The sequence below is a fragment of the Diaphorina citri genome, unplaced genomic scaffold, assembly GCF_000475195.1.
Source record: "Diaphorina citri unplaced genomic scaffold, Diaci psyllid genome assembly version 1.1 scaffold134, whole genome shotgun sequence".
Classification (NCBI taxonomy): Eukaryota; Metazoa; Arthropoda; class Insecta; order Hemiptera; family Psyllidae; genus Diaphorina; species Diaphorina citri.
The window spans coordinates 175536-194152 of NW_007377571.1; the positions used below are offsets into that span (position 1 = coordinate 175536).

An 18617-nucleotide genomic window follows, 5' to 3' on the forward strand; every position below is an offset into this window, starting at 1 on the left:
ACGAACCCGTCCCTATATTCTGGGATACACAGGTAGAATTTCAGAACTGAGATACATGGTTATTTCAGAATTGGTATAAGTAGTACATGGGTATAGTTTTCAAACGGGGATACATAGAGACTTTTAAATGAGATGGGTAGGGTACATAATTTCAGCCTTTTGATTGATTTCGATGACGTAGTTCCTGAAAGGAAATTACCGAAAAACCATGAAACTCAAAATCAAATCAAATCAAATCATGAATTATTTGTGGTGAAGCAAAAGCCCCTTTGCAACTTTGTGAGTATCACAGTATTACAGGTCTTTCATTTACTCAATCATCATATTTATCATCGCTCGTCTCTTTTACTTGTAATGCCGCCACTGGTCACTACTCGATTAAAGTAGCTACTCAATTGTCCTCACGAGACTGAATGCACCCCGAACTCAAAGCACAGAGCCGAAAAAAACCTCGGCCCCGCCGGGAATCGAACCCGGACCTGCGTGCAAGCCTAGTGTGATACCCACTCGGCCACGGAGGTTGCTTCAGAAAATAATAAAATAAGCTGAGGATCTAAGGATTCTAAGGGAAAAATTACCTGAGTTCCTGCACAGTACTCAGCAGACTATTCTGAGACGCTAATAAAATAAGCTGAGGATCTAAGGATTCTAAGGGAAAAATTACCTGAGTTCCTGCACAGTACTCAGCAGACTATTCTGAGACGCTAGAAGAGCATCGTTGTTAATCATTGGCATAGGCTGTCCTGGAACTACTGGAACAGAAAATAAGTATAAGTACAAATACTCCAAAGTACTTAGATAGAGACATATTGTTAGTTAATATACCTTGTTTATCATGCTGGGATAGGACTGAAAAATCCTTTTACCCCCGCAATCTAAACAAGGTCTCATATATTTTGACATATTATGGGGAACAGATTACAATTAAAGTAGGTGAACACCCTGATTGTTTTCTTTTTCTGGCGGGATACTTTGTCAAGTAACATTTTAAAATCGAAGACTAGTCAAGTGAAGACTCGGTATTTCTTTATTAGGTATTCAATTTTAGATATATTAATGTTAAATGATTTTTTAGTTTGTCAAAATGGCCAAGACATTAACCTTTCATCTAATAGCAGGTACTTCACTACTTTCGACTCATAGAGTCCGTTGTACTTATTGTGAAAGCCACTGTATTTTAGAATTAGATGCACATCAAATAGTCAAGTGCACTTGATTTAGATGTACTCTAATATTGAGTGCACTTAAGACATCTATAAGATCCGGATACAGATAGTTAGTTAATATACCTTGTTTATCATGCTGAGATAGGACTGAAAAATCCTTTTACCCCCGCAGTCTAAACAAGGTATCATATATTTTGACATATTATGGGGAACAGATTACAATTAAATTAGGTGAACACCCTGATTTTTTTCTTTTTCTGGCGGGATACTTTGTCAAGTAACATTTTAAAATGGAAGGCTAGTCAAGTGAAAACTCGGTATTTCTTTATTATTCAATTTTAGATATATTAATGTTAAATGAGTTTTTAGGTTGTCAAAATGGCCAAGACATTAACCTTTCATCTAATAGCAGGTACTTCACTACTTTCGACTCATAGAGTCTGTTGTACTTATTGTGAAAGCCACTGTATTTTAGATGCACATCAAATAGTCAAGTGCACTTGATTTAGATGTACTCTAATATTGAGTGCACTTATCACTCTAATATTGAGTGCAAATAAGACATCTATAAGATCCGGATACAACAGAAGTAAGCAACTCAGACCGGTACGAGTACATAGGTACTTACATATTTGGATCGACTGTATCAGCGATTTCCAACTAGTGGCCTGCCAGACTATTTTTGTGCCATGCAAAGCTTTTTGGGATTTGTAGACTACAGAACCTTCTTTTTAGGAAAGTTTAGTTCTAGTTCTACAGTGTTACGCTTACCTTGATGGGGAATGCCTCCACCTTGGCTTACAACAGCCAGTATCCTGTCCTGCTTCTGCTGTAACGCATCCAGCCCTGTAGCTATCGCCTTGGTCCATTCAGCCAGCTGACTTTGACCCTGGATCCGGATACAACAGAAATAAGCAACTCAGACCGAGTACACAGGTACATATTTGGATCGACTGTATCAGCGATTTCCAACTAGTGGCCTGCCAGACTATTTTTGTGCCATGCAAAGCTTTTTGGGATTTGTACTTCTTCTCTGAAATGAAAATAGGTATGCAAGTTAGTATACAAAAATTGATCCTCCCTAAGACTACAGAACCTTCTCTTTAGGAAAGTTTAGTTCTAGTTCTACAGTGTTACGCTTACCTTGATGGGGAATGCCTCCACCTTGGCTTACAACGGCCAGTATCCTGTCCTGCTTCTGCTGTAACGCATCCAGCCCTGTAGCTATCGCCTTGGTCCATTCAGCCAGCTGACTTTGACCCTGGAATATTTGCCGTAACTCTCTCTGGTTTTCACTCTCATACCATTCTTCTTCGTTTGGATGAGCATCTGGGTGATCTTTCTGATATCTGTCGGAGGAAAAACGAAACGTTAAATGATAATTATAATTTCTATAATTATAGAAGGAACAAAAAATTATTTTTTCATTACCTATTTTATTTTGTATTTTATTCTTTTTATTTAAATACACAAGACCTTGTTTAGACTGTGGGAGTAAAGGCACTTTTCAGTCTCATTTTGGCAGCATAAACAGGGTATATTCTATTCTATTATTATAGTAGCAGGTTGTCTGTGCTTCGCCAAGGAAAATTCGTCATAACTGGAGATTGATTTAGATTTCGGCAAAATCCTCTTATTGCACATCCAATCTGCAACCTTTATACCACACCAGCTACTCATTTAAATATTCAACAGCCCTCACGTGACTGAGTGCACCACGAAATCCAACTAGAATCTCATCAAAGTCTTCTCACTCTTGAATTTTTATGGATTAGATAGATGTCTTCAAAGGTAATTATTTTGTTCGAGTAAAATTCCATTCAATCATTTTTGTCCTAGGGACAAATTCTAAAGCACGTCGTAATAACAAGGAACCTATCATTTGTCAAAGAAGTGGTACCTACTAGTGTGTTATTATTTTTTATGCAACATATTTATATGCAATCACAAAAATTAGTTATTATTTTGTTCGAGTAAAATTCCATTCAATCATTTTTGTCCTAGGGACAAATTCTAAAGCACCTCGTAATAACAAGGTACCTCCTACTCGTACCTATCATTTGTCAAAGAAGTGGTACCTACTAGTGTGTTATTATTTTTTATGCAACATATTTATATGCAATCACAAAAATTAGTTTTGGCATGTGAGGGGCAAACCTATCAACAAACCTGATTAAAGTAATTAAGGTCACATTATTAGGATTCATACCACCTTAATTTTTTTGCCTGGATTTTAACTAGCTTTAAATTCCTTAACAATCTTCACAAGGCTGAGTTCAGCCTGAATCACGTGATGCATTCCTGTTTTACCCACCCAGTCACACATCTTTCTGAATGGTACTCTTCATTTTGTACACCAGATCTCCACATTCCTCAGTCGAGTCGATCCTCAAATTCTAGGGTTCATACCACCTTAATTTTTTTCCTGGATTTTAACTAGCTTTGAATTCCTTAACAATCTTCACAAGGCTGAGTTCAGCCTGAATCACGTGATGCATTCCTGTTTCACCCACCCAGTCACACATCTTTCTGAATGGTACTCTTCATTTTGTACACCAGATCTCCACATTCCTCAGTCGAGTCGATCCTCAAATTAATATACTCTACTGAATTTTCAAAAGATCAACCCCTGGACTGGACCAGATGCTCGGCTTGCTCAGTTGATCCTCAGACTTCCAGCTTGAAATATACACCCATGTAGGTATAGGTACACCCAGATTTCCAATTCTCAAGCCTCAATGACCTTCGGCTTGTCCGTCTGAGACCTCTGGAACCTTTCCACAATGGCTGACAGATAGTGGGAGAAGTCATTGGGTTTAGAAATGACGTAGACGTGTTTTGGCCTCTCGGTCAGTATGGCCTCTTCAAAAATGTCCAACGCGAAAGCGTTGAGCACGGAAATATTGTACTTGGCGGCTTGGTTGGATGAACAATCTTCCTCGCTGGTCCGCGCTCCTCTTCTGAAACAAATGAGGAAACAGAAAATGTTGATAAAACAGAGAAACATGAGGGTTCGTATTAACATATCGATAAAAATTCTTATTGGACAGCAAAGTGGGCATACCCACTTTTTTGGCTGCTAGAAACCAGGATGAAGAATTAAATTGTACTTTTTTTTAGAGATGTTAGATGATGGACAGTTTTAGAGCGCTGCAACCTTATAGCTAATTAAATTACCTCGTTATTTTTCCAACCACTATGCACTGGTTGCCATAGTAATACGTTAAGCAGATATACCCAATATGTAAATATTATAACTACCTACCTACCTAATGAATTGAAGACCTAATGAGGATTAATTTATTACACACATGCTGAACATTGGTTACTAATTACTTAACACAGGCTAGTCTGACAATATTAAAGCCTTGACAAGTTACGAAAGTTTGTGGTCTATGCATATAAATTGCTACTTTACGACTGACTAGTGGTCAAAGCGGTTACAAATTGACCAATAATCTAGTTGTTCTAGTTGACACTGATAAGGCGTAGGGTAATATACGAGTAAAACAATAAATAGTGGAAGTGACATATTAACAAATTAAATCGAACGCCTATACTTCTTTGTGTATGTAGAATAAGGAGAAAATAGTGGAGATGTCAAATTTACAAATTGAATCAAATCGAGACAATAGTGGATGTGTCAAATTTACAAATTGAATCAAACGCCTAAAATAAAGACAAGATACCTAGGTTATCAATACTTACTTGTTTAATTTAGGAATGGCGAACAGTTTCTCGCTTGGAATTGTTTCCGGATTGATGCAAATGAATTGGGTGAATTATTTGTGGTAAAGCAAAAGCCTCTTTGCAACTTTGTGAGTATCACAGTATTACAGGTCTTTCATTTACTCAATCATCATATTTATCATCGCCCGTCTCTTTTACTTGTAATGCCGCCACTGGTCGCTACTCGATTAAAGTAGCTACTCAATTGTCCTCACGAGACTGAGTGCACCCCGAATAGGAAATTTGTGGAATGGATATGAATATGGTGCAGGTACCTAACAATTTTTTTTTTGAGAATTATTGTGGGCAAGATTTGATTTTTTTTTTTCTTTTATATTCACTCCTTACTTGTTTCCGACTTACCCTTTTGACTGCGCAATGAAGGAGCAACTCTCACATTTTCTAAACTTGCAATACAATCTGAAAAAGAAAGAAAACAAAGAATAAATTCAGAGAACTCTGAATTACAAGCACAAAGTTATAGAGACTTTGTGCAAGACCACTCAGCCACTAAGGTTGCTTCATCATTAATTTCAACACCATCATGGCATTACAAGAATATTGGAATAATAGCTGTCTTCTACTGGAATACAAGTAGCTACATATGCTGAAGATAATCTTCAGAATAAGTTCAAAAGGATGAGAGCCGACAGCTGGTTGTTGGCTTTCGATTCCTACAATATTGTAGCTGAAAGTTGAAGAACTTTGGACTTACTTCCTCCGTACTCCCAGAATGGTACAGACCCATCTTTCTGAGCAAGATAGGGTGGCTTGAAACTATATTTGTACTCGAACCTTTCTACTGGATTTTGTGAGCTAGAAAGGACAACTAGGTAACATAATACTAGGGATAAACTTAGATTCAACCACTTGTTAAAGGGCCACATAGTGAGCACTGATTTCTAACGATTCTACAAAGTTCCAAGTTCTGGCTACAACATATTACACACAGATTTGTTAAAAATAAACACTACTTGGTGAAATCAAGAGGAATATCTGGAAAACTTTAGGAATTTGACCATCGGCTATTTCTGTCCAAAAAAAAGGTTTCCAAAGCCAGTTCGACAATCAAGACCAAAATGTCAAAAGTGAAATGTAAACAATTTTATTATTAGGTATGCTCGTTGTATTGTGATAAGAATCTAAAATACGGACTGCAAACCAAAATGGAAAAGAGATGAGGTGGCAAAGTTTAAAAAAAAAAAATCCTCTTTTTGTTTAGAAAGCAATTTTTACTATTAATATTTCCATCCTATCTAGACACAAACGGGCAATAAAATTCAAAGTTCTCCCTGAATAATCACCAGGAAAATTGAAATCGGTCCAACATCCCTTTTCCAACCCTTTCCCTATCTGAATAATACCCCTGACTTTTCCCACATGTAAAATGATTATGCAATGTGCTAAGCACAAAAGATAAGACGATGAACATTTTTCCGACTGTATTCTAAAGGCCTTGTAAATTATTTAGCGAGGAAAAATAGACGTAAATCTTTTGTGAGATTAAACATGAATCTCCATAAATCAAACCTTTTTATGAGCTTTCCTATTAAATTTTTCATGACGGCTGGTGATACCTAACACGTCAATAGTTTGAACTTGAAGAACTGTAGTTTAGAAGGTCCTAATTTTGATTCTTGGTGCTTCAATGTACAAACTAAGTAGGTATGTATAAGTAGTGGTTCCTTTTTCTTACATAATAAAGACAAATTGTACAAATCATACGGTACAATTTATTTTCAATAAACTCGTTTATTACTTAATGCACTTCACAGTTGTTTTCTTTTCTTTGAATGGAATTAGCGAGGAGGTCTACTAATAAAAATCAATTCCCTTCCCCCTCCACCAAATGATCAGGTGCGATACTTAGAATATGAGTGATAGAGTTGTAAAGAAATACGATTGTACAGGGTATAGAAAATTTAAAAAATTTATTTAACAAAAACTCATAATTTCAGAAAACCCAGAATTATTCTCAAATTCAATCAGAAGTTGTGCACTTTGTAGCAGAACATATGAGTCTTATATGTATTGGATGTTTTCTTCGCTTTTGAAAATGAAATGACTGATGAATGAGATAGAAGAATGAAGAGAAAGAATAGCACATTGGTTTTCATTGCCTACTTCTTTGAGTATGTAGACGATAAGATTCTGAGCAGCCACCAAAAAAAGTTTCCTCTGAGAAAATCTGGACACACAGAAAACTCACATATAGAAGATTTTACTAAAAAAAAAAAAAAAAAATTTAGATTTTGGCAAAATACTCTTATTGCACATCCAATTTGCAACCTTTATACCACACCAGCTACTCATTTAAATATTCAACAGCCCTCTTGTGACTGAGTGCACCACGAAATCCAACTAGAATCTCATCAAAGTCTTCTCACTCTTGAATTTTTATGGATTAGATAGATGTCTTCAAATCAAATAAATAAATTATTATTAATCGTACGAACGTATATTTTAACAATTAATCAACTCACTGTTGTTTCTGCTCTTCCAATTTCTTCTCGTATTGAGCATATTCCTGAGCCACTTTCTGATCTTCCTGATTAACCTGTTCTTGTTGTTTGGCTCCAGGAGGTAACAGGCTGGAGGTTAAGAAGTGAAGAATATCGTGATCATCTGCTAGACCTCCAGTGGCCGCAGACACACCAAAGTAACCTGGTGGGGAGATGGAAGAGATCTCAATTAGGTACTTAAAGATTATACAGAAATATTAATAATAATAAAAAAAATCTGTGGTCCTAGTTGGCCAAATTCGAGTAAAAAAAGAAAGAAAAAGAATACCTAGCAATAATGAAAAATAAAAACAAGTGCCTACTTACTTCATGTTCTTCTCCTTCTTCTTTTTAGACATCAAAACAACTAACTTTCACAGATATACTTTAACATGAAGGAGACCTTAGCTAAGTTGTACCTTCTATTGCTTGAAATAAATAAAATCAGTATTGCTCTAAAGCCAATCATAAAATCATCTGTGTTTGGCTAGTTAAATACAACCAATTTAAACAAGTTTTAAATTAGAGAAAAAAGCTTACCTTCTTTGGGTAGATAGATGTTCTCCACTCGTAGACACACTTCAATGTCCTGCTCGTTATTGGTCATACCATTGTGGAACCAAACGGTCAGAGTGTTCATATAATACTGGATACGGGCACGGGTGGGGTAAGGCTTGTTTCGGAAATCTCTCAGACAACCGGCCAAAGATTGTGAAGCCCCATCACTGAAAAAATTGAAAAATAATATGTAAATGAAATGCTGCTAGTATTTGGTGTACCTACTCTACCAACATAGGCTAAAGATGTCTTACATTGATAGGTATTTATTTGTAATAGAGAAACAAATCATTCCACACCATGTTTTGGTATTTTCACCAAGTATTTTTCATTCCTCCCCCAGTAATACTTACTTCTGATGGTCAAAGGCCATATTTCCATCATTGACCACTGCCATAATGTAAGGATTGTTATGGTTGTTGTCATTGTCAAATGAATCAAAGAATAATCCCAGACCTTTCCACCTGTCAGAGCTTCCAAACACTTCACCATCATAACTACCCTTCTCTGATGTATACCAGAATGCCTGAAATAAGGATACAAGAAAGCAAATTGAGGACCAAGTTCTGTTGGAATCAATTGTGCTGTTTTAATATTCTGGGAGTCACACTAAAAATACCTCCTTTCATATTTTTTTTTTACTATGTAACAACTGCTACATTGGACTTGTGAGGTCTGTGTCATAATAAATTATTGTTCAATATTATTTGGGTTTTCCTGAAAGATATAACACCAAAAATACCTCCTTTCATATTTTTTTTACTATGTAACAACTGCTACATTGGACTTGTGAGGTCTGTGTCATAATAAATTATTGTTCAATATTATTTGGGTTTTCCTGTTTTTCAGGCCGTGGTTATGAACAGGGCTGAGATAGGCCATTCTGAGATGTTCTTGGCAAGTGGAAAATGATGTGGTAACTTAACACAGATACATAATTAAATTTTAGAACTGAGATACATGGGTAGAATTTCAGAACTGGAATACATGGGTAGAATTTAAGAACTGTTCTACATAGGTAGGACTTTAAAACTGGGAAACATTGGGCAGAATTTTGTAACTGGAATACATAAGGTATACTCTCTTAAAGTACATAATTAAATTTTAGAACTGAGATACATGGGTAGAATTTCATAACTGGAATACATGGGTAGACTTTTAGAACTGTTCTACATAGGTAGGACTTTAAAACTGGGAAACATTGGGCAGAATTTTGTAACTGGAATACATAAGGTATACTCTCTTAAAATTCTACCTATGTATCATAATGTATCCCAGTTCTAAAATTCTACTTACTTGGTCAATTCAGTCATTTTAAAAGGGCCGTAAAATTGTCTCATTATTATTATTATTATTATTATTTTTTTTTGCTGACCGAGCTTGTCCGATTTTCACAGGGTATATCCCGGGCATGCGATACCATTTCGGCACGACATTTCGAAAAGCTGCCGACGAATGTGCTGACGAGCTTTGCAAGCGAATTCTGGCTGACGAAAGCAAACGGGCTTTGGACAATGCTCTGAGACCTTTGACCCCAATCATTTCTATTAAATCTAACGATACCATTGATATGGCGCTCAACGAAACCCATGAACAGTTTAAGTATAGAGGTAAGCGCGTGCTTTCAAGGGTAGTCTGGCTGGGGGACTTTAAACAGGGAGTATACGAGGAAGTATATAGTATACAACACCAGCCTGAATTCCCCTTGCTAAAGAAATAGCAAAGGTTGAGTGCGAAGGGCATCCAAAGCAATCACCCTAGTTAGGGCTGATTGAGGTTGTCGAAAAACGCCGACCCCGTCTGTACACGGGAAAAGACGAAGAATAAGAATAAATAGGAATTTTGATTAACACTATTGTATCGATTTTCCTTTTCAGACGAGCATATATCCCCTGAGTTTCCACCCATAGCGGGATATACGGGCCACCTTCCACACCAGAACTCTACAGATGTGTCTCTGAGCCAAAGATTCTTCACGTCTGCCAAGCTCGGGTTGAGCAAACTCCAAAAAGTTAGCAATTTTTTCTAATAACTTTGTATATAAATTATGTTTTCTATAGGATCGGATTCCTATCCCATCCTCCTTTCTACCCAGATTCTATCTGGGTTCTACCTGGATAGAATCCTATTTGGTTACTGGGGAGATCGGTGTAATAGAGGATAAAAATGGTGTTTTCGACTTTAAAAAGGTGCTTCTCAAATTCTTAGCTTACCACTAAAAATTAATTTGATTTTCATAAGGAGCTTTCCAAGATATAAGGATTTTTTGGCAAGTATTCACTCCATTTCGTGTGATTTTTCTCTTTTCAGCAAAGAGAAGCGTTTCTCATGCAGCAAAAGTTACAAAATTCACCTTGTATGCACCCGCATACAAGAGGTTGAGAGTTTTCGTAATCTTTTTCGCCTCCATCTCCCACGTCTTTCCAAATCTGCGTATTTCCATGACGAGGAAATACCAAGAATTTGACCAAGACAATGGCATACTGGACCCAAGTTTGGAATTTTTGAAAGGTGGACCCCCGTTTGGAATCTTCAAAAGGTGGTATAAAATCGATGTTTTATACTATGTAAATATTTATTTATTTTATTTAAAATAGATTTTAAGGACATAATGTAGTTTTTTAAAGGTAGGTGGCACCTACTGTAGTTGTAGTTTTTGGCAAATATTTATTTAGATAAGTTCTTCGAACATACCAAAACAAAGAAAAACAAGAGAATTTGCGAAATGGAAGGTGAAGGCTGTTCCTTTTTAGGACGCAGAATGTCGAATGGGACTGAGATCAAATTTCCTCATATTCATTGGTTAGATAGTAGTAATGCTTCAATGCTTAAAGGTAGGTGGCACCTACTGTAGTTGTAGTTTTTGGCAAATATTTATTTAGATAAGTTCTTCGAACATACCTAAGATACAAAGAAAAACAAGAGAATTTGCGAAATGGAAGGTGAAGTCTGTTCCTTTTTAGGACGCAGAATGTCGAATGGGACTGAGATCAAATTTCCTCATATTCATTGGTTAGATAGTAGTAATGCTTCAATGTACAAACTAAGTAGGTATGTATAAGTAGTGGTTCCTTTTTCTTACATAATAAAGACAAATTGTACAAATCATACGGTACAATTTATTTTCAATAAACTCGTTTATTACTTAATGCACTTCACAGTTGTTTTCTTTTCTTTGAATGGAATTAGCGAGGAGGTCTACTAATAAAAATCAATTCCCTTCCCCCTCCACCAAATGATCAGGTGCGATACTTAGAATATGAGTGATAGAGTTGTAAAGAAATACGATTGTACAGGGTATAGAAAATTTAAAAAATTTATTTAACAAAAACTCATAATTTCAGAAAACCCAGAATTATTCTCAAATTCAATCAGAAGTTGTGCACTTTGTAGCAGAACATATGAGTCTTAATCAGTACTTTTTTTTCTTTTGGCTCACGAGATTTAATTTTATAAATCGCCATTACGTAAGTTCATCATTTCTTTCGGAAGAAACTTGGAATAGGTAAGCGACAAAAGTGTTTGTGAAGTGACGAAAAATTATTAATGGGACTCAAACATGAAGTAGAAACGAAGTTTAAAACTACGTTAGTGTGATAGGAAACTTTTCCATCAAAAGTAAGTCTATATTTGTGCTAGCTAGATAATTTGTTTATTTTGTTTACGCACCTAATTCCTATCTAGAGCTGCCTCGTATTTTACTACAAACTTTGGGGATTTTTTCGCGAATCTGCGAAAGCGTACCTAATGTAGGTTTGTAATAATTACAGATACATATTTTTGAAAAAATATTAATAAATACACCTTAAATTCATCAATGTTCTATTTTATATACAAGAAACCCAAACCTAAATAATATCTAAGTATTTTACAATGAGATTATTAATTTAAATATAGTTAATTTCTTGCGATGGAAATTACACAGGAATAAATTGGAAATAGTCAAATTTCACGCGGTTTCAATAAATAAAAGCAATTTACCAGCAGATCTTCTTAAGATTTTTTTTTTCTCTGAAAAAAGTAAAATAAACACTAGGAAATTCAGTGTGAAAATCAAAACAAATTAATACGATACATGAAATAATATTGCACACGGTAGAATTTTACTCAAAACTGGTTCACTCGAAAACAATGATTCCATTGTATAATTTTACAACCTTTTTATTGTGTAACATTAGTTTTCCAAATACCCAATTAGGTAAATAGTTTAAACATATTGAAGGTAACACTTCTCCCTTCTTAACAGGCATTGAATAAGCCAAGTTTTAACTACGATATTTAGTTAATTTTCTAACTTTCAAACAGAACAGCTCTCATACCTACTCACACCTACATTTACACACCTACACACAAACAGGGTCTCACACCTACATTTACGAATTGAGAGCCTTTTAAAGATGTCGCTTGACTCACCTACATTTACACACCTACACACAAACAGGGTCTCACACCTACATTTACGAATTGAGAGCCTTTTAAAGATGTCGCTTGACTACTCCATTTTCATTTAAATAAGAATAATTAGGTAAGTGCTTTTAAGTAGTTTTTATAGATTTGACTTTTGAACACATAGGTGTTAAAGGAGTGAACAATATGCAAAAGGAAAAGAAGAAAATAATTCGTTAACAGGAAAGACCCCAAAAAGATTGTTGGAAGGACGGTCAAATTCAGTAACAATAACAACTAAAAAAATATCAACATTGGACAATTTTCAAACCCGAAACTCTTTTGTCTTTCTCTTAACTCAAGATGGAAGGATTAGTTTCTAGTTCATCACAAGATGGTCAGTGCTTAGTAGAATTTCTTCAAACTCGACTCCCTCTTGTCTCTGTAATCAGAAATCACATCAAATTAGATACCTAAATCAGTAATCGAAATTTCGAAACTTTGATTTTATAGAACGTACTAATGGTTGACCCGTCTTTTGTACGGGATCAGCACGGCGCGGCGTAAGAGGCGTGACTTTGAAGCGTCGCCATTTGAAATGAGGATGGAATGTGACAAAACGTATTAATAGAATATACCCGGTTTAAAAATATCCTTCGAGATAGATTGTAGAGTCGAAAATTTACCCAGCACAACAGATTACAGTCTCACACTACAAATAAGTAGAGAAGTGCGCAACACATACAGAAACCTATAAATCCAATAAATCTTGTTCCGATAGTGAGGATATTGAAGTAACTTCCTGTCATTCAAGATATAATTATTTAACCTTATGGAGTGTGATCAAGCGTAACGCTAATTCACTATATTGACAATCACTAAGAAACGATAATAGTAGAATCGAGATTTGGAAGTTGCTACCGTGAAAATTCAAGTTTTCAAATAAATTTGACCAGTATTTCCTTAGAAAGCTTCAAACCTCAAGAAAATGGGCAGCCTATACAATATTAATGTAGGGGAAAAAATTTACATTGATATTGAATAGGTACCACATTCGGTTTGTACGCCGCGCCAGAGGGTCCGGGTTCAATTCGACGGGAATCGAACCTAGGATCTTCGGTAAACAAGCAATATTGATGTAGAAACAGAATTCTACATTAATATTGGGTAGCTATGTACCACACTTATAAGCTGAAGTTTCCGAATTTAACTTCGACCTCAGAGGAAATCGAACCCGGGACCGTCATTTTGATTGACTTACCTATACACCATGTAGGCCACCACTACCAGGGTCTGCAGTACCGCGAACGTCACAAACAGGGTGACCGAAATACAAGGCGTTGGAGCAGGACAGTCTGGTCTGACAAGGGCTGCTTGCTTCAAATGTGACAAGCCATCCCGGACTTCGTTCATCATGGAAATCTGGTCGTAACCTACGGGCGTTGCTTTGCCCGTGGTACGCTGAATGTTCTCAGCCTTTTCGGAGCAGGACAGTCTGGTCTGACAAGGGCTGCTTGCTTCAAATGTGACAACCCATCCCGGACTTCGTTCATCATGGAAATCTGGTCGTAACCTACGGGCGTTGCTTTGCCCGTGGTACGCTGAATGTTCTCAGCCTTTTGAGGGTTAGAAAAAAAGCCCAACAATCCCACGCTATCCTCGCTTAAGTTACCACTCCAATGCAAAACTGTAGAAACAATATCCTATCTCACCTCGTCCGAGCTCATCTCAGCCCTGTTCATAAACACAGCCTGTTGTGAGGTCTGTGTCATAATAAATTATTGTTCAATATTATTTGGGTTTTCCTGTTTTTCAAGAATATCAAAATACATAATAACATTAATAACTTACCAAACCATCAGCTCCTATCCTGCCTCTACCAGTGACTCTGAACACAATAAGAATATCAAAATACATAATAACATTAATAACTTACCAAACCATCAGCTCCTATCCTGCCTCTACCAGTGACTCTGAACACAATATCAACATTCCACCATTCAAAATTTGTTGTTTGTTTAGTCCAAATTGCACCTAAAATGTTAATAATAAGAATAATTGTTTATTTCTTGTAACTTAAACAATGTCTTTCTGATGTTCCTATATAAGTACACATTAGTACTAATGATTTTAAAATTAGATTTTGCCACATGAACATTGTTAGAACTCTTTTTCTTTGTGAAATGATATTTATCATTCACAGTACCTTCAACCTGTTTTTTTTTTTTTTTTTTTTTTTTTTTTTTTTTTTTTTTTTTTGATATGAATATGGTGCAGGTACCTAACAATTTTTTTTTTGAGAATTATTGTGGGCAAGATTTGATTTTTTTTTTTCTTTTATATTCACTCCTTACTTGTTTCCGACTTACCCTTTTGACTGCGCAATGAAGGAGCAACTCTCACATTTTCTAAACTTGCAATACAATCTGAAAAAGAAAGAAAACAAAGAATAAATTCAGAGAACTCTGAATTACAAGCACAAAGTTATAGAGACTTTGTGCAAGACCACTCAGCCACTAAGGTTGCTTCATCATTAATTTCAACACCATCATGGCATTACAAGAATATTGGAATAATAGCTGTCTTCTACTGGAATACAAGTAGCTACATATGCTGAAGATAATCTTCAGAATAAGTTCAAAAGGATGAGAGCCGACAGCTGGTTGTTGGCTTTCGATTCCTACAATATTGTAGCTGAAAGTTGAAGAACTTTGGACTTACTTCCTCCGTACTCCCAGAATGGTACAGACCCATCTTTCTGAGCAAGATAGGGTGGCTTGAAACTATATTTGTACTCGAACCTTTCTACTGGATTTTGTGAGCTAGAAAGGACAACTAGGTAACATAATACTAGGGATAAACTTAGATTCAACCACTTGTTAAAGGGCCACATAGTGAGCACTGATTTCTAACGATTCTACAAAGTTCCAAGTTCTGGCTACAACATATTACACACAGATTTGTTAAAAATAAACACTACTTGGTGAAATCAAGAGGAATATCTGGAAAACTTTAGGAATTTGACCATCGGCTATTTCTGTCCAAAAAAAAGGTTTCCAAAGCCAGTTCGACAATCAAGACCAAAATGTCAAAAGTGAAATGTAAACAATTTTATTATTAGGTATGCTCGTTGTATTGTGATAAGAATCTAAAATACGGACTGCAAACCAAAATGGAAAAGAGATGAGGTGGCAAAGTTTAAAAAAAATCCTCTTTTTGTTTAGAAAGCATTTTTTACTATTAATTTTTCCATCCTATCTAGACACAAACGGGCAATAAAATTCAAAGTTCTCCCTGAATAATCACCAGGAAAATTGAAATCCGTCCAACATCCCTTTTCCAACTCTTTCCCTATCTGAATAATACCCCTGACTTTTCCACATGTAAAATGATTATGCAATGTGCTAAGCACAAAAGATAAGACGATGAACATTTTTCCGACTTTGTATTCTTAAAGGCCTTGTAAATTATTTAGCGAGAAAAAATAGACGTAAATCTTTTGTGAGATTAAACATGAATCTCCATAAACCAAACCTTTTTATGAGCTTTCCTATTTTTCATGACGGCTGGTGATACCTAACACGTCAATAGTTTGAACTTGAAGAACTGTAGTTTAGAAGGTCCTAATTTTGATTCTTGGTCGTTACTATCAGTGATGTGGCTGCAGAAATTTAACACGTGGATATGTTTTGTTTCCAGAATATATTTCTGCTCTTCTGATGATACTAGGTTTAGGAATTAATTGGCATAATAAAGTATCACCACGTCGCATCAGCTTGTATTAGATAGGTACCTACTCTCATGAGTTGATTACCTTTAGGTGAAAGATGGTCCAATAAACTTTAGACTCGACCTACAGAAATTATTAGAATTGAACCGGGATATTTTATACCGGGAATCGAACCCGAAGACCAATCAAAACAGCTTCATGTAGAAAATACCTCTTTTTAATAGGGGTAGGTACGAGTAGATCCACATTTTGGTGGGTCAAGATACCTACTCTCATGAGTTGATTACCTTTAGGTGAAAGATGGTCCAATAAACTTTAGACTCGACCTACAGAAATTATTTAAAATTGAACCGGGATATTTTATACCGGGAATCGACCCCGAAGACCAATCAAAACAGCTTCATGTAGAAAATACCTCTTTTTAATAGGGGTAGGTACGAGTAGATCCACATTTTGGTGGGTCAAAAAATTGAATTTGGCAGTAACCTTATGTCTTTCGGACGTTTTGGGTCTAAATTTTGTCACATAGGTAGGTAGGTATACCTCTTATACCGAGAACGAACTTTATCCGTTCAGGATAAAATCCGCTCTGGACGGGAATCGAACCCGCGGCCTAGCGCTTACAAGGCTGGCGCTCTACCAACCAAGCCAACTAGGGTGGCAGTGTAGTTGTTCATTTCCACCTTTAGGTATTCTGCCCAAAATCTTGGGATCGTTCCGACATCTGTATCTATCTAAATACTTATCTATGGAAACTCCCGTGTTCATATAGTTTCCTGGGGAAAAAGGTTTAGAGGTCTAACAAATGTTCAAATAGAAATAATACTGCAATTATTTAGAAAATATAATAATAAGTACATGGTTTCATTTATTTTGCAACTATCATAACGATACGTATATATTATACAAAATTATACAATGCTTATAATTATAAAATATACCTACTCAACTTAAGTACTGTTGAGTAGGTAGAGATATAATTTAAATTCTTGATCTATCTGACTAACCACACTCCCTGTAATTATTCATCGTAATTATTTTGTTCGAGTAAAATTCCATTCAATCATTTTTGTCCTAGGGACAAATTCTAAAGCACGTCGTAATAACAAGGAACCTATCATTTGTCAAAGAAGTGGTACCTACTAGTGTGTTATTATTTTTTATGCAACATATTTATATGCAATCACAAAAATTAGTTTTGGCATGTGAGGGGCAAACCTATCAACAAACCTGATTAAAGTAATTAAGGTCACATTACTAGGGTTCATACCACCTTAATTTTTTTCCTGGATTTTAACTAGCTTTGAATTCCTTAACAATCTTCACAAGGCTGAGTTCAGCCTGAATCACGTGATGCATTCCTGTTTCACCCACCCAGTCACACATCTTTCTGAATGGTACTCTTCATTTTGTACACCAGATCTCCACATTCCTCAGTCGAGTCGATCCTCAAATTAATATACTCTACTGAATTTTCAAAAGATCAACCCCTGGACTGGACCAGATGCTCGGCTTGCTCAGTTGATCCTCAGACTTCCAGCTTGAAAAATACACCCATGTAGGTATAGGTACACCCAGATTTCCAATTCTCAAGCCTCAATGACCTTCGGCTTGTCCGTCTGAGACCTCTGGAACCTTTCCACAATGGCTGACAGATAGTGGGAGAAGTCATTGGGTTTAGAAATGACGTAGACGTGTTTTGGCCTCTCGGTCAGTATGGCCTCTTCAAAAATGTCCAACGCGAAAGCGTTGAGCACGGAAATATTGTACTTGGCGGCTTGGTTGGATGAACAATCTTCCTCGCTGGTCCGCGCTCCTCTTCTGAAACAAATGAGGAAACAGAAAATGTGGATAAAACAGAGAAACATGAGGGTTCGTATTAACATATCGATAAAAATTCTTATTGGACAGCAAAGTGGGCATTCCACTTTTTTGGCTGCTAGAAACCAGGATGAAGAATTAAATTGTACTTTTTTTTTTTAGAGAAGATGTTAGATGGTGGACAGTTTTAGAGCGCTACAACCTTATATTTAAATTACCTTGTTATTTTTCCAACCACTATGCACTGGTTGCCATAGTAATACGTTAAGCAGATAAATACCCAATATGTAAATATTATAACTACCTACCTACCTAATGAATTGAAGACTTAATGAGGATTAATTTACCACACATTTGCTGAGCATTGGTTACTAATTACTTAACACAGGCTAGTCTGACAATATTAAAAAGCCTTGACAAGTTACGAAAGTTTGTGGTCTATGCATATAAATTGCTACTTTACGACTAACTAGTGGTCAAAGTGGTTACAAATTAATCAATAATCTAGTTGTTCTAGTTGACACTGATAAGGCGTAGGGTAATATACGAGTAAAACAATAAATAGTGGAAGTGACATATTAACAAATTAAATCGAACGCCTATACTTCTTTGTGTAGGTATGTAGAATAAGGAGAAAATAGTGGAGATGTCAAATTTACAAATTGAATCAAATCGAGACAATAGTGGATGTGTCAAATTTACAAATTGAATCAAACGCCTAAAATA

At 36.0% G+C, this 18617-nt stretch overlaps 3 protein-coding genes and 1 long non-coding RNA gene across 4 annotated transcripts in view; all 4 read right to left on the reverse strand.

Annotated features, from left to right (window-relative positions):
• Nucleotides 1-123: 123 nt before the first annotated feature.
• LOC103504816 (protein ERGIC-53) lies at nucleotides 124-15441 on the reverse strand. The gene is made up of 9 exons (XM_026820260.1): nucleotides 15062-15441; nucleotides 14710-14766; nucleotides 14277-14374; nucleotides 8308-8480; nucleotides 7937-8121; nucleotides 7379-7559; nucleotides 2310-2515; nucleotides 665-752; nucleotides 124-184 (listed from the first exon to the last, which is right to left on the reverse strand). The coding sequence occupies exons 1-9, from the start codon at nucleotides 15231-15233 to the stop codon at nucleotides 124-126; spliced, it is 1221 nt and encodes a 406-aa protein (XP_026676061.1). The 5' UTR covers nucleotides 15234-15441.
• LOC113465614 lies at nucleotides 3591-4945 on the reverse strand. Its single transcript, XR_003390267.1, has 2 exons — nucleotides 4875-4945; nucleotides 3591-4126 (listed from the first exon to the last, which is right to left on the reverse strand). It is a non-coding gene; the product is annotated as an uncharacterized LOC113465614 (long non-coding RNA).
• LOC108254630 (protein ERGIC-53-like) lies at nucleotides 5185-5983 on the reverse strand. Its single transcript, XM_017449851.2, has 2 exons — nucleotides 5611-5983; nucleotides 5185-5315 (listed from the first exon to the last, which is right to left on the reverse strand). Exons 1-2 carry the CDS (start codon nucleotides 5780-5782, stop codon nucleotides 5233-5235), a joined length of 255 nt encoding a protein of 84 aa, XP_017305340.1. The 5' UTR covers nucleotides 5783-5983; the 3' UTR covers nucleotides 5185-5232.
• A 1463-nt stretch (nucleotides 15442-16904) lies between the features above and the next one.
• The window catches only part of LOC103504817, a 51471-nt gene continuing 49758 nt past the window's right edge, over nucleotides 16905-18617 (reverse strand). The window contains exon 5 of the mRNA XM_017449846.2: nucleotides 16905-17891. Within this exon, the coding sequence (XP_017305335.1) occupies nucleotides 17660-17891 (232 nt within the window). The 3' untranslated portion in view covers nucleotides 16905-17659. The remainder of the gene's footprint in view (nucleotides 17892-18617) is intronic.

What these genes read in the sequence shown, in the direction of transcription:
- LOC108254630 (XM_017449851.2), bottom strand. Translation starts at nt 5,782, where the DNA reads ATGTGGCCCTTTAACAAGTGGTTGAATCTAAGTTTATCCCTAGTATTA. An exon ending in ATTCTGGGAGTACGGAGGAA is followed by an intron (nt 5,316 to 5,610) that starts GTAAGTCCAAAG and finishes TTTCTTTTTCAG; the next exon opens with ATTGTATTGCAAGTTTAGAA.
- LOC103504816 (XM_026820260.1), bottom strand. Translation starts at nt 15,233, where the DNA reads ATGTGGCCCTTTAACAAGTGGTTGAATCTAAGTTTATCCCTAGTATTA. An exon ending in TTGGAAGAGCAGAAACAACA is followed by an intron (nt 2,516 to 7,378) that starts GTGAGTTGATTA and finishes TTCCTCCGACAG; the next exon opens with ATATCAGAAAGATCACCCAG. An exon ending in TGGAGGCATTCCCCATCAAG is followed by an intron (nt 753 to 2,309) that starts GTAAGCGTAACA and finishes TTTCTGTTCCAG; the next exon opens with TAGTTCCAGGACAGCCTATG.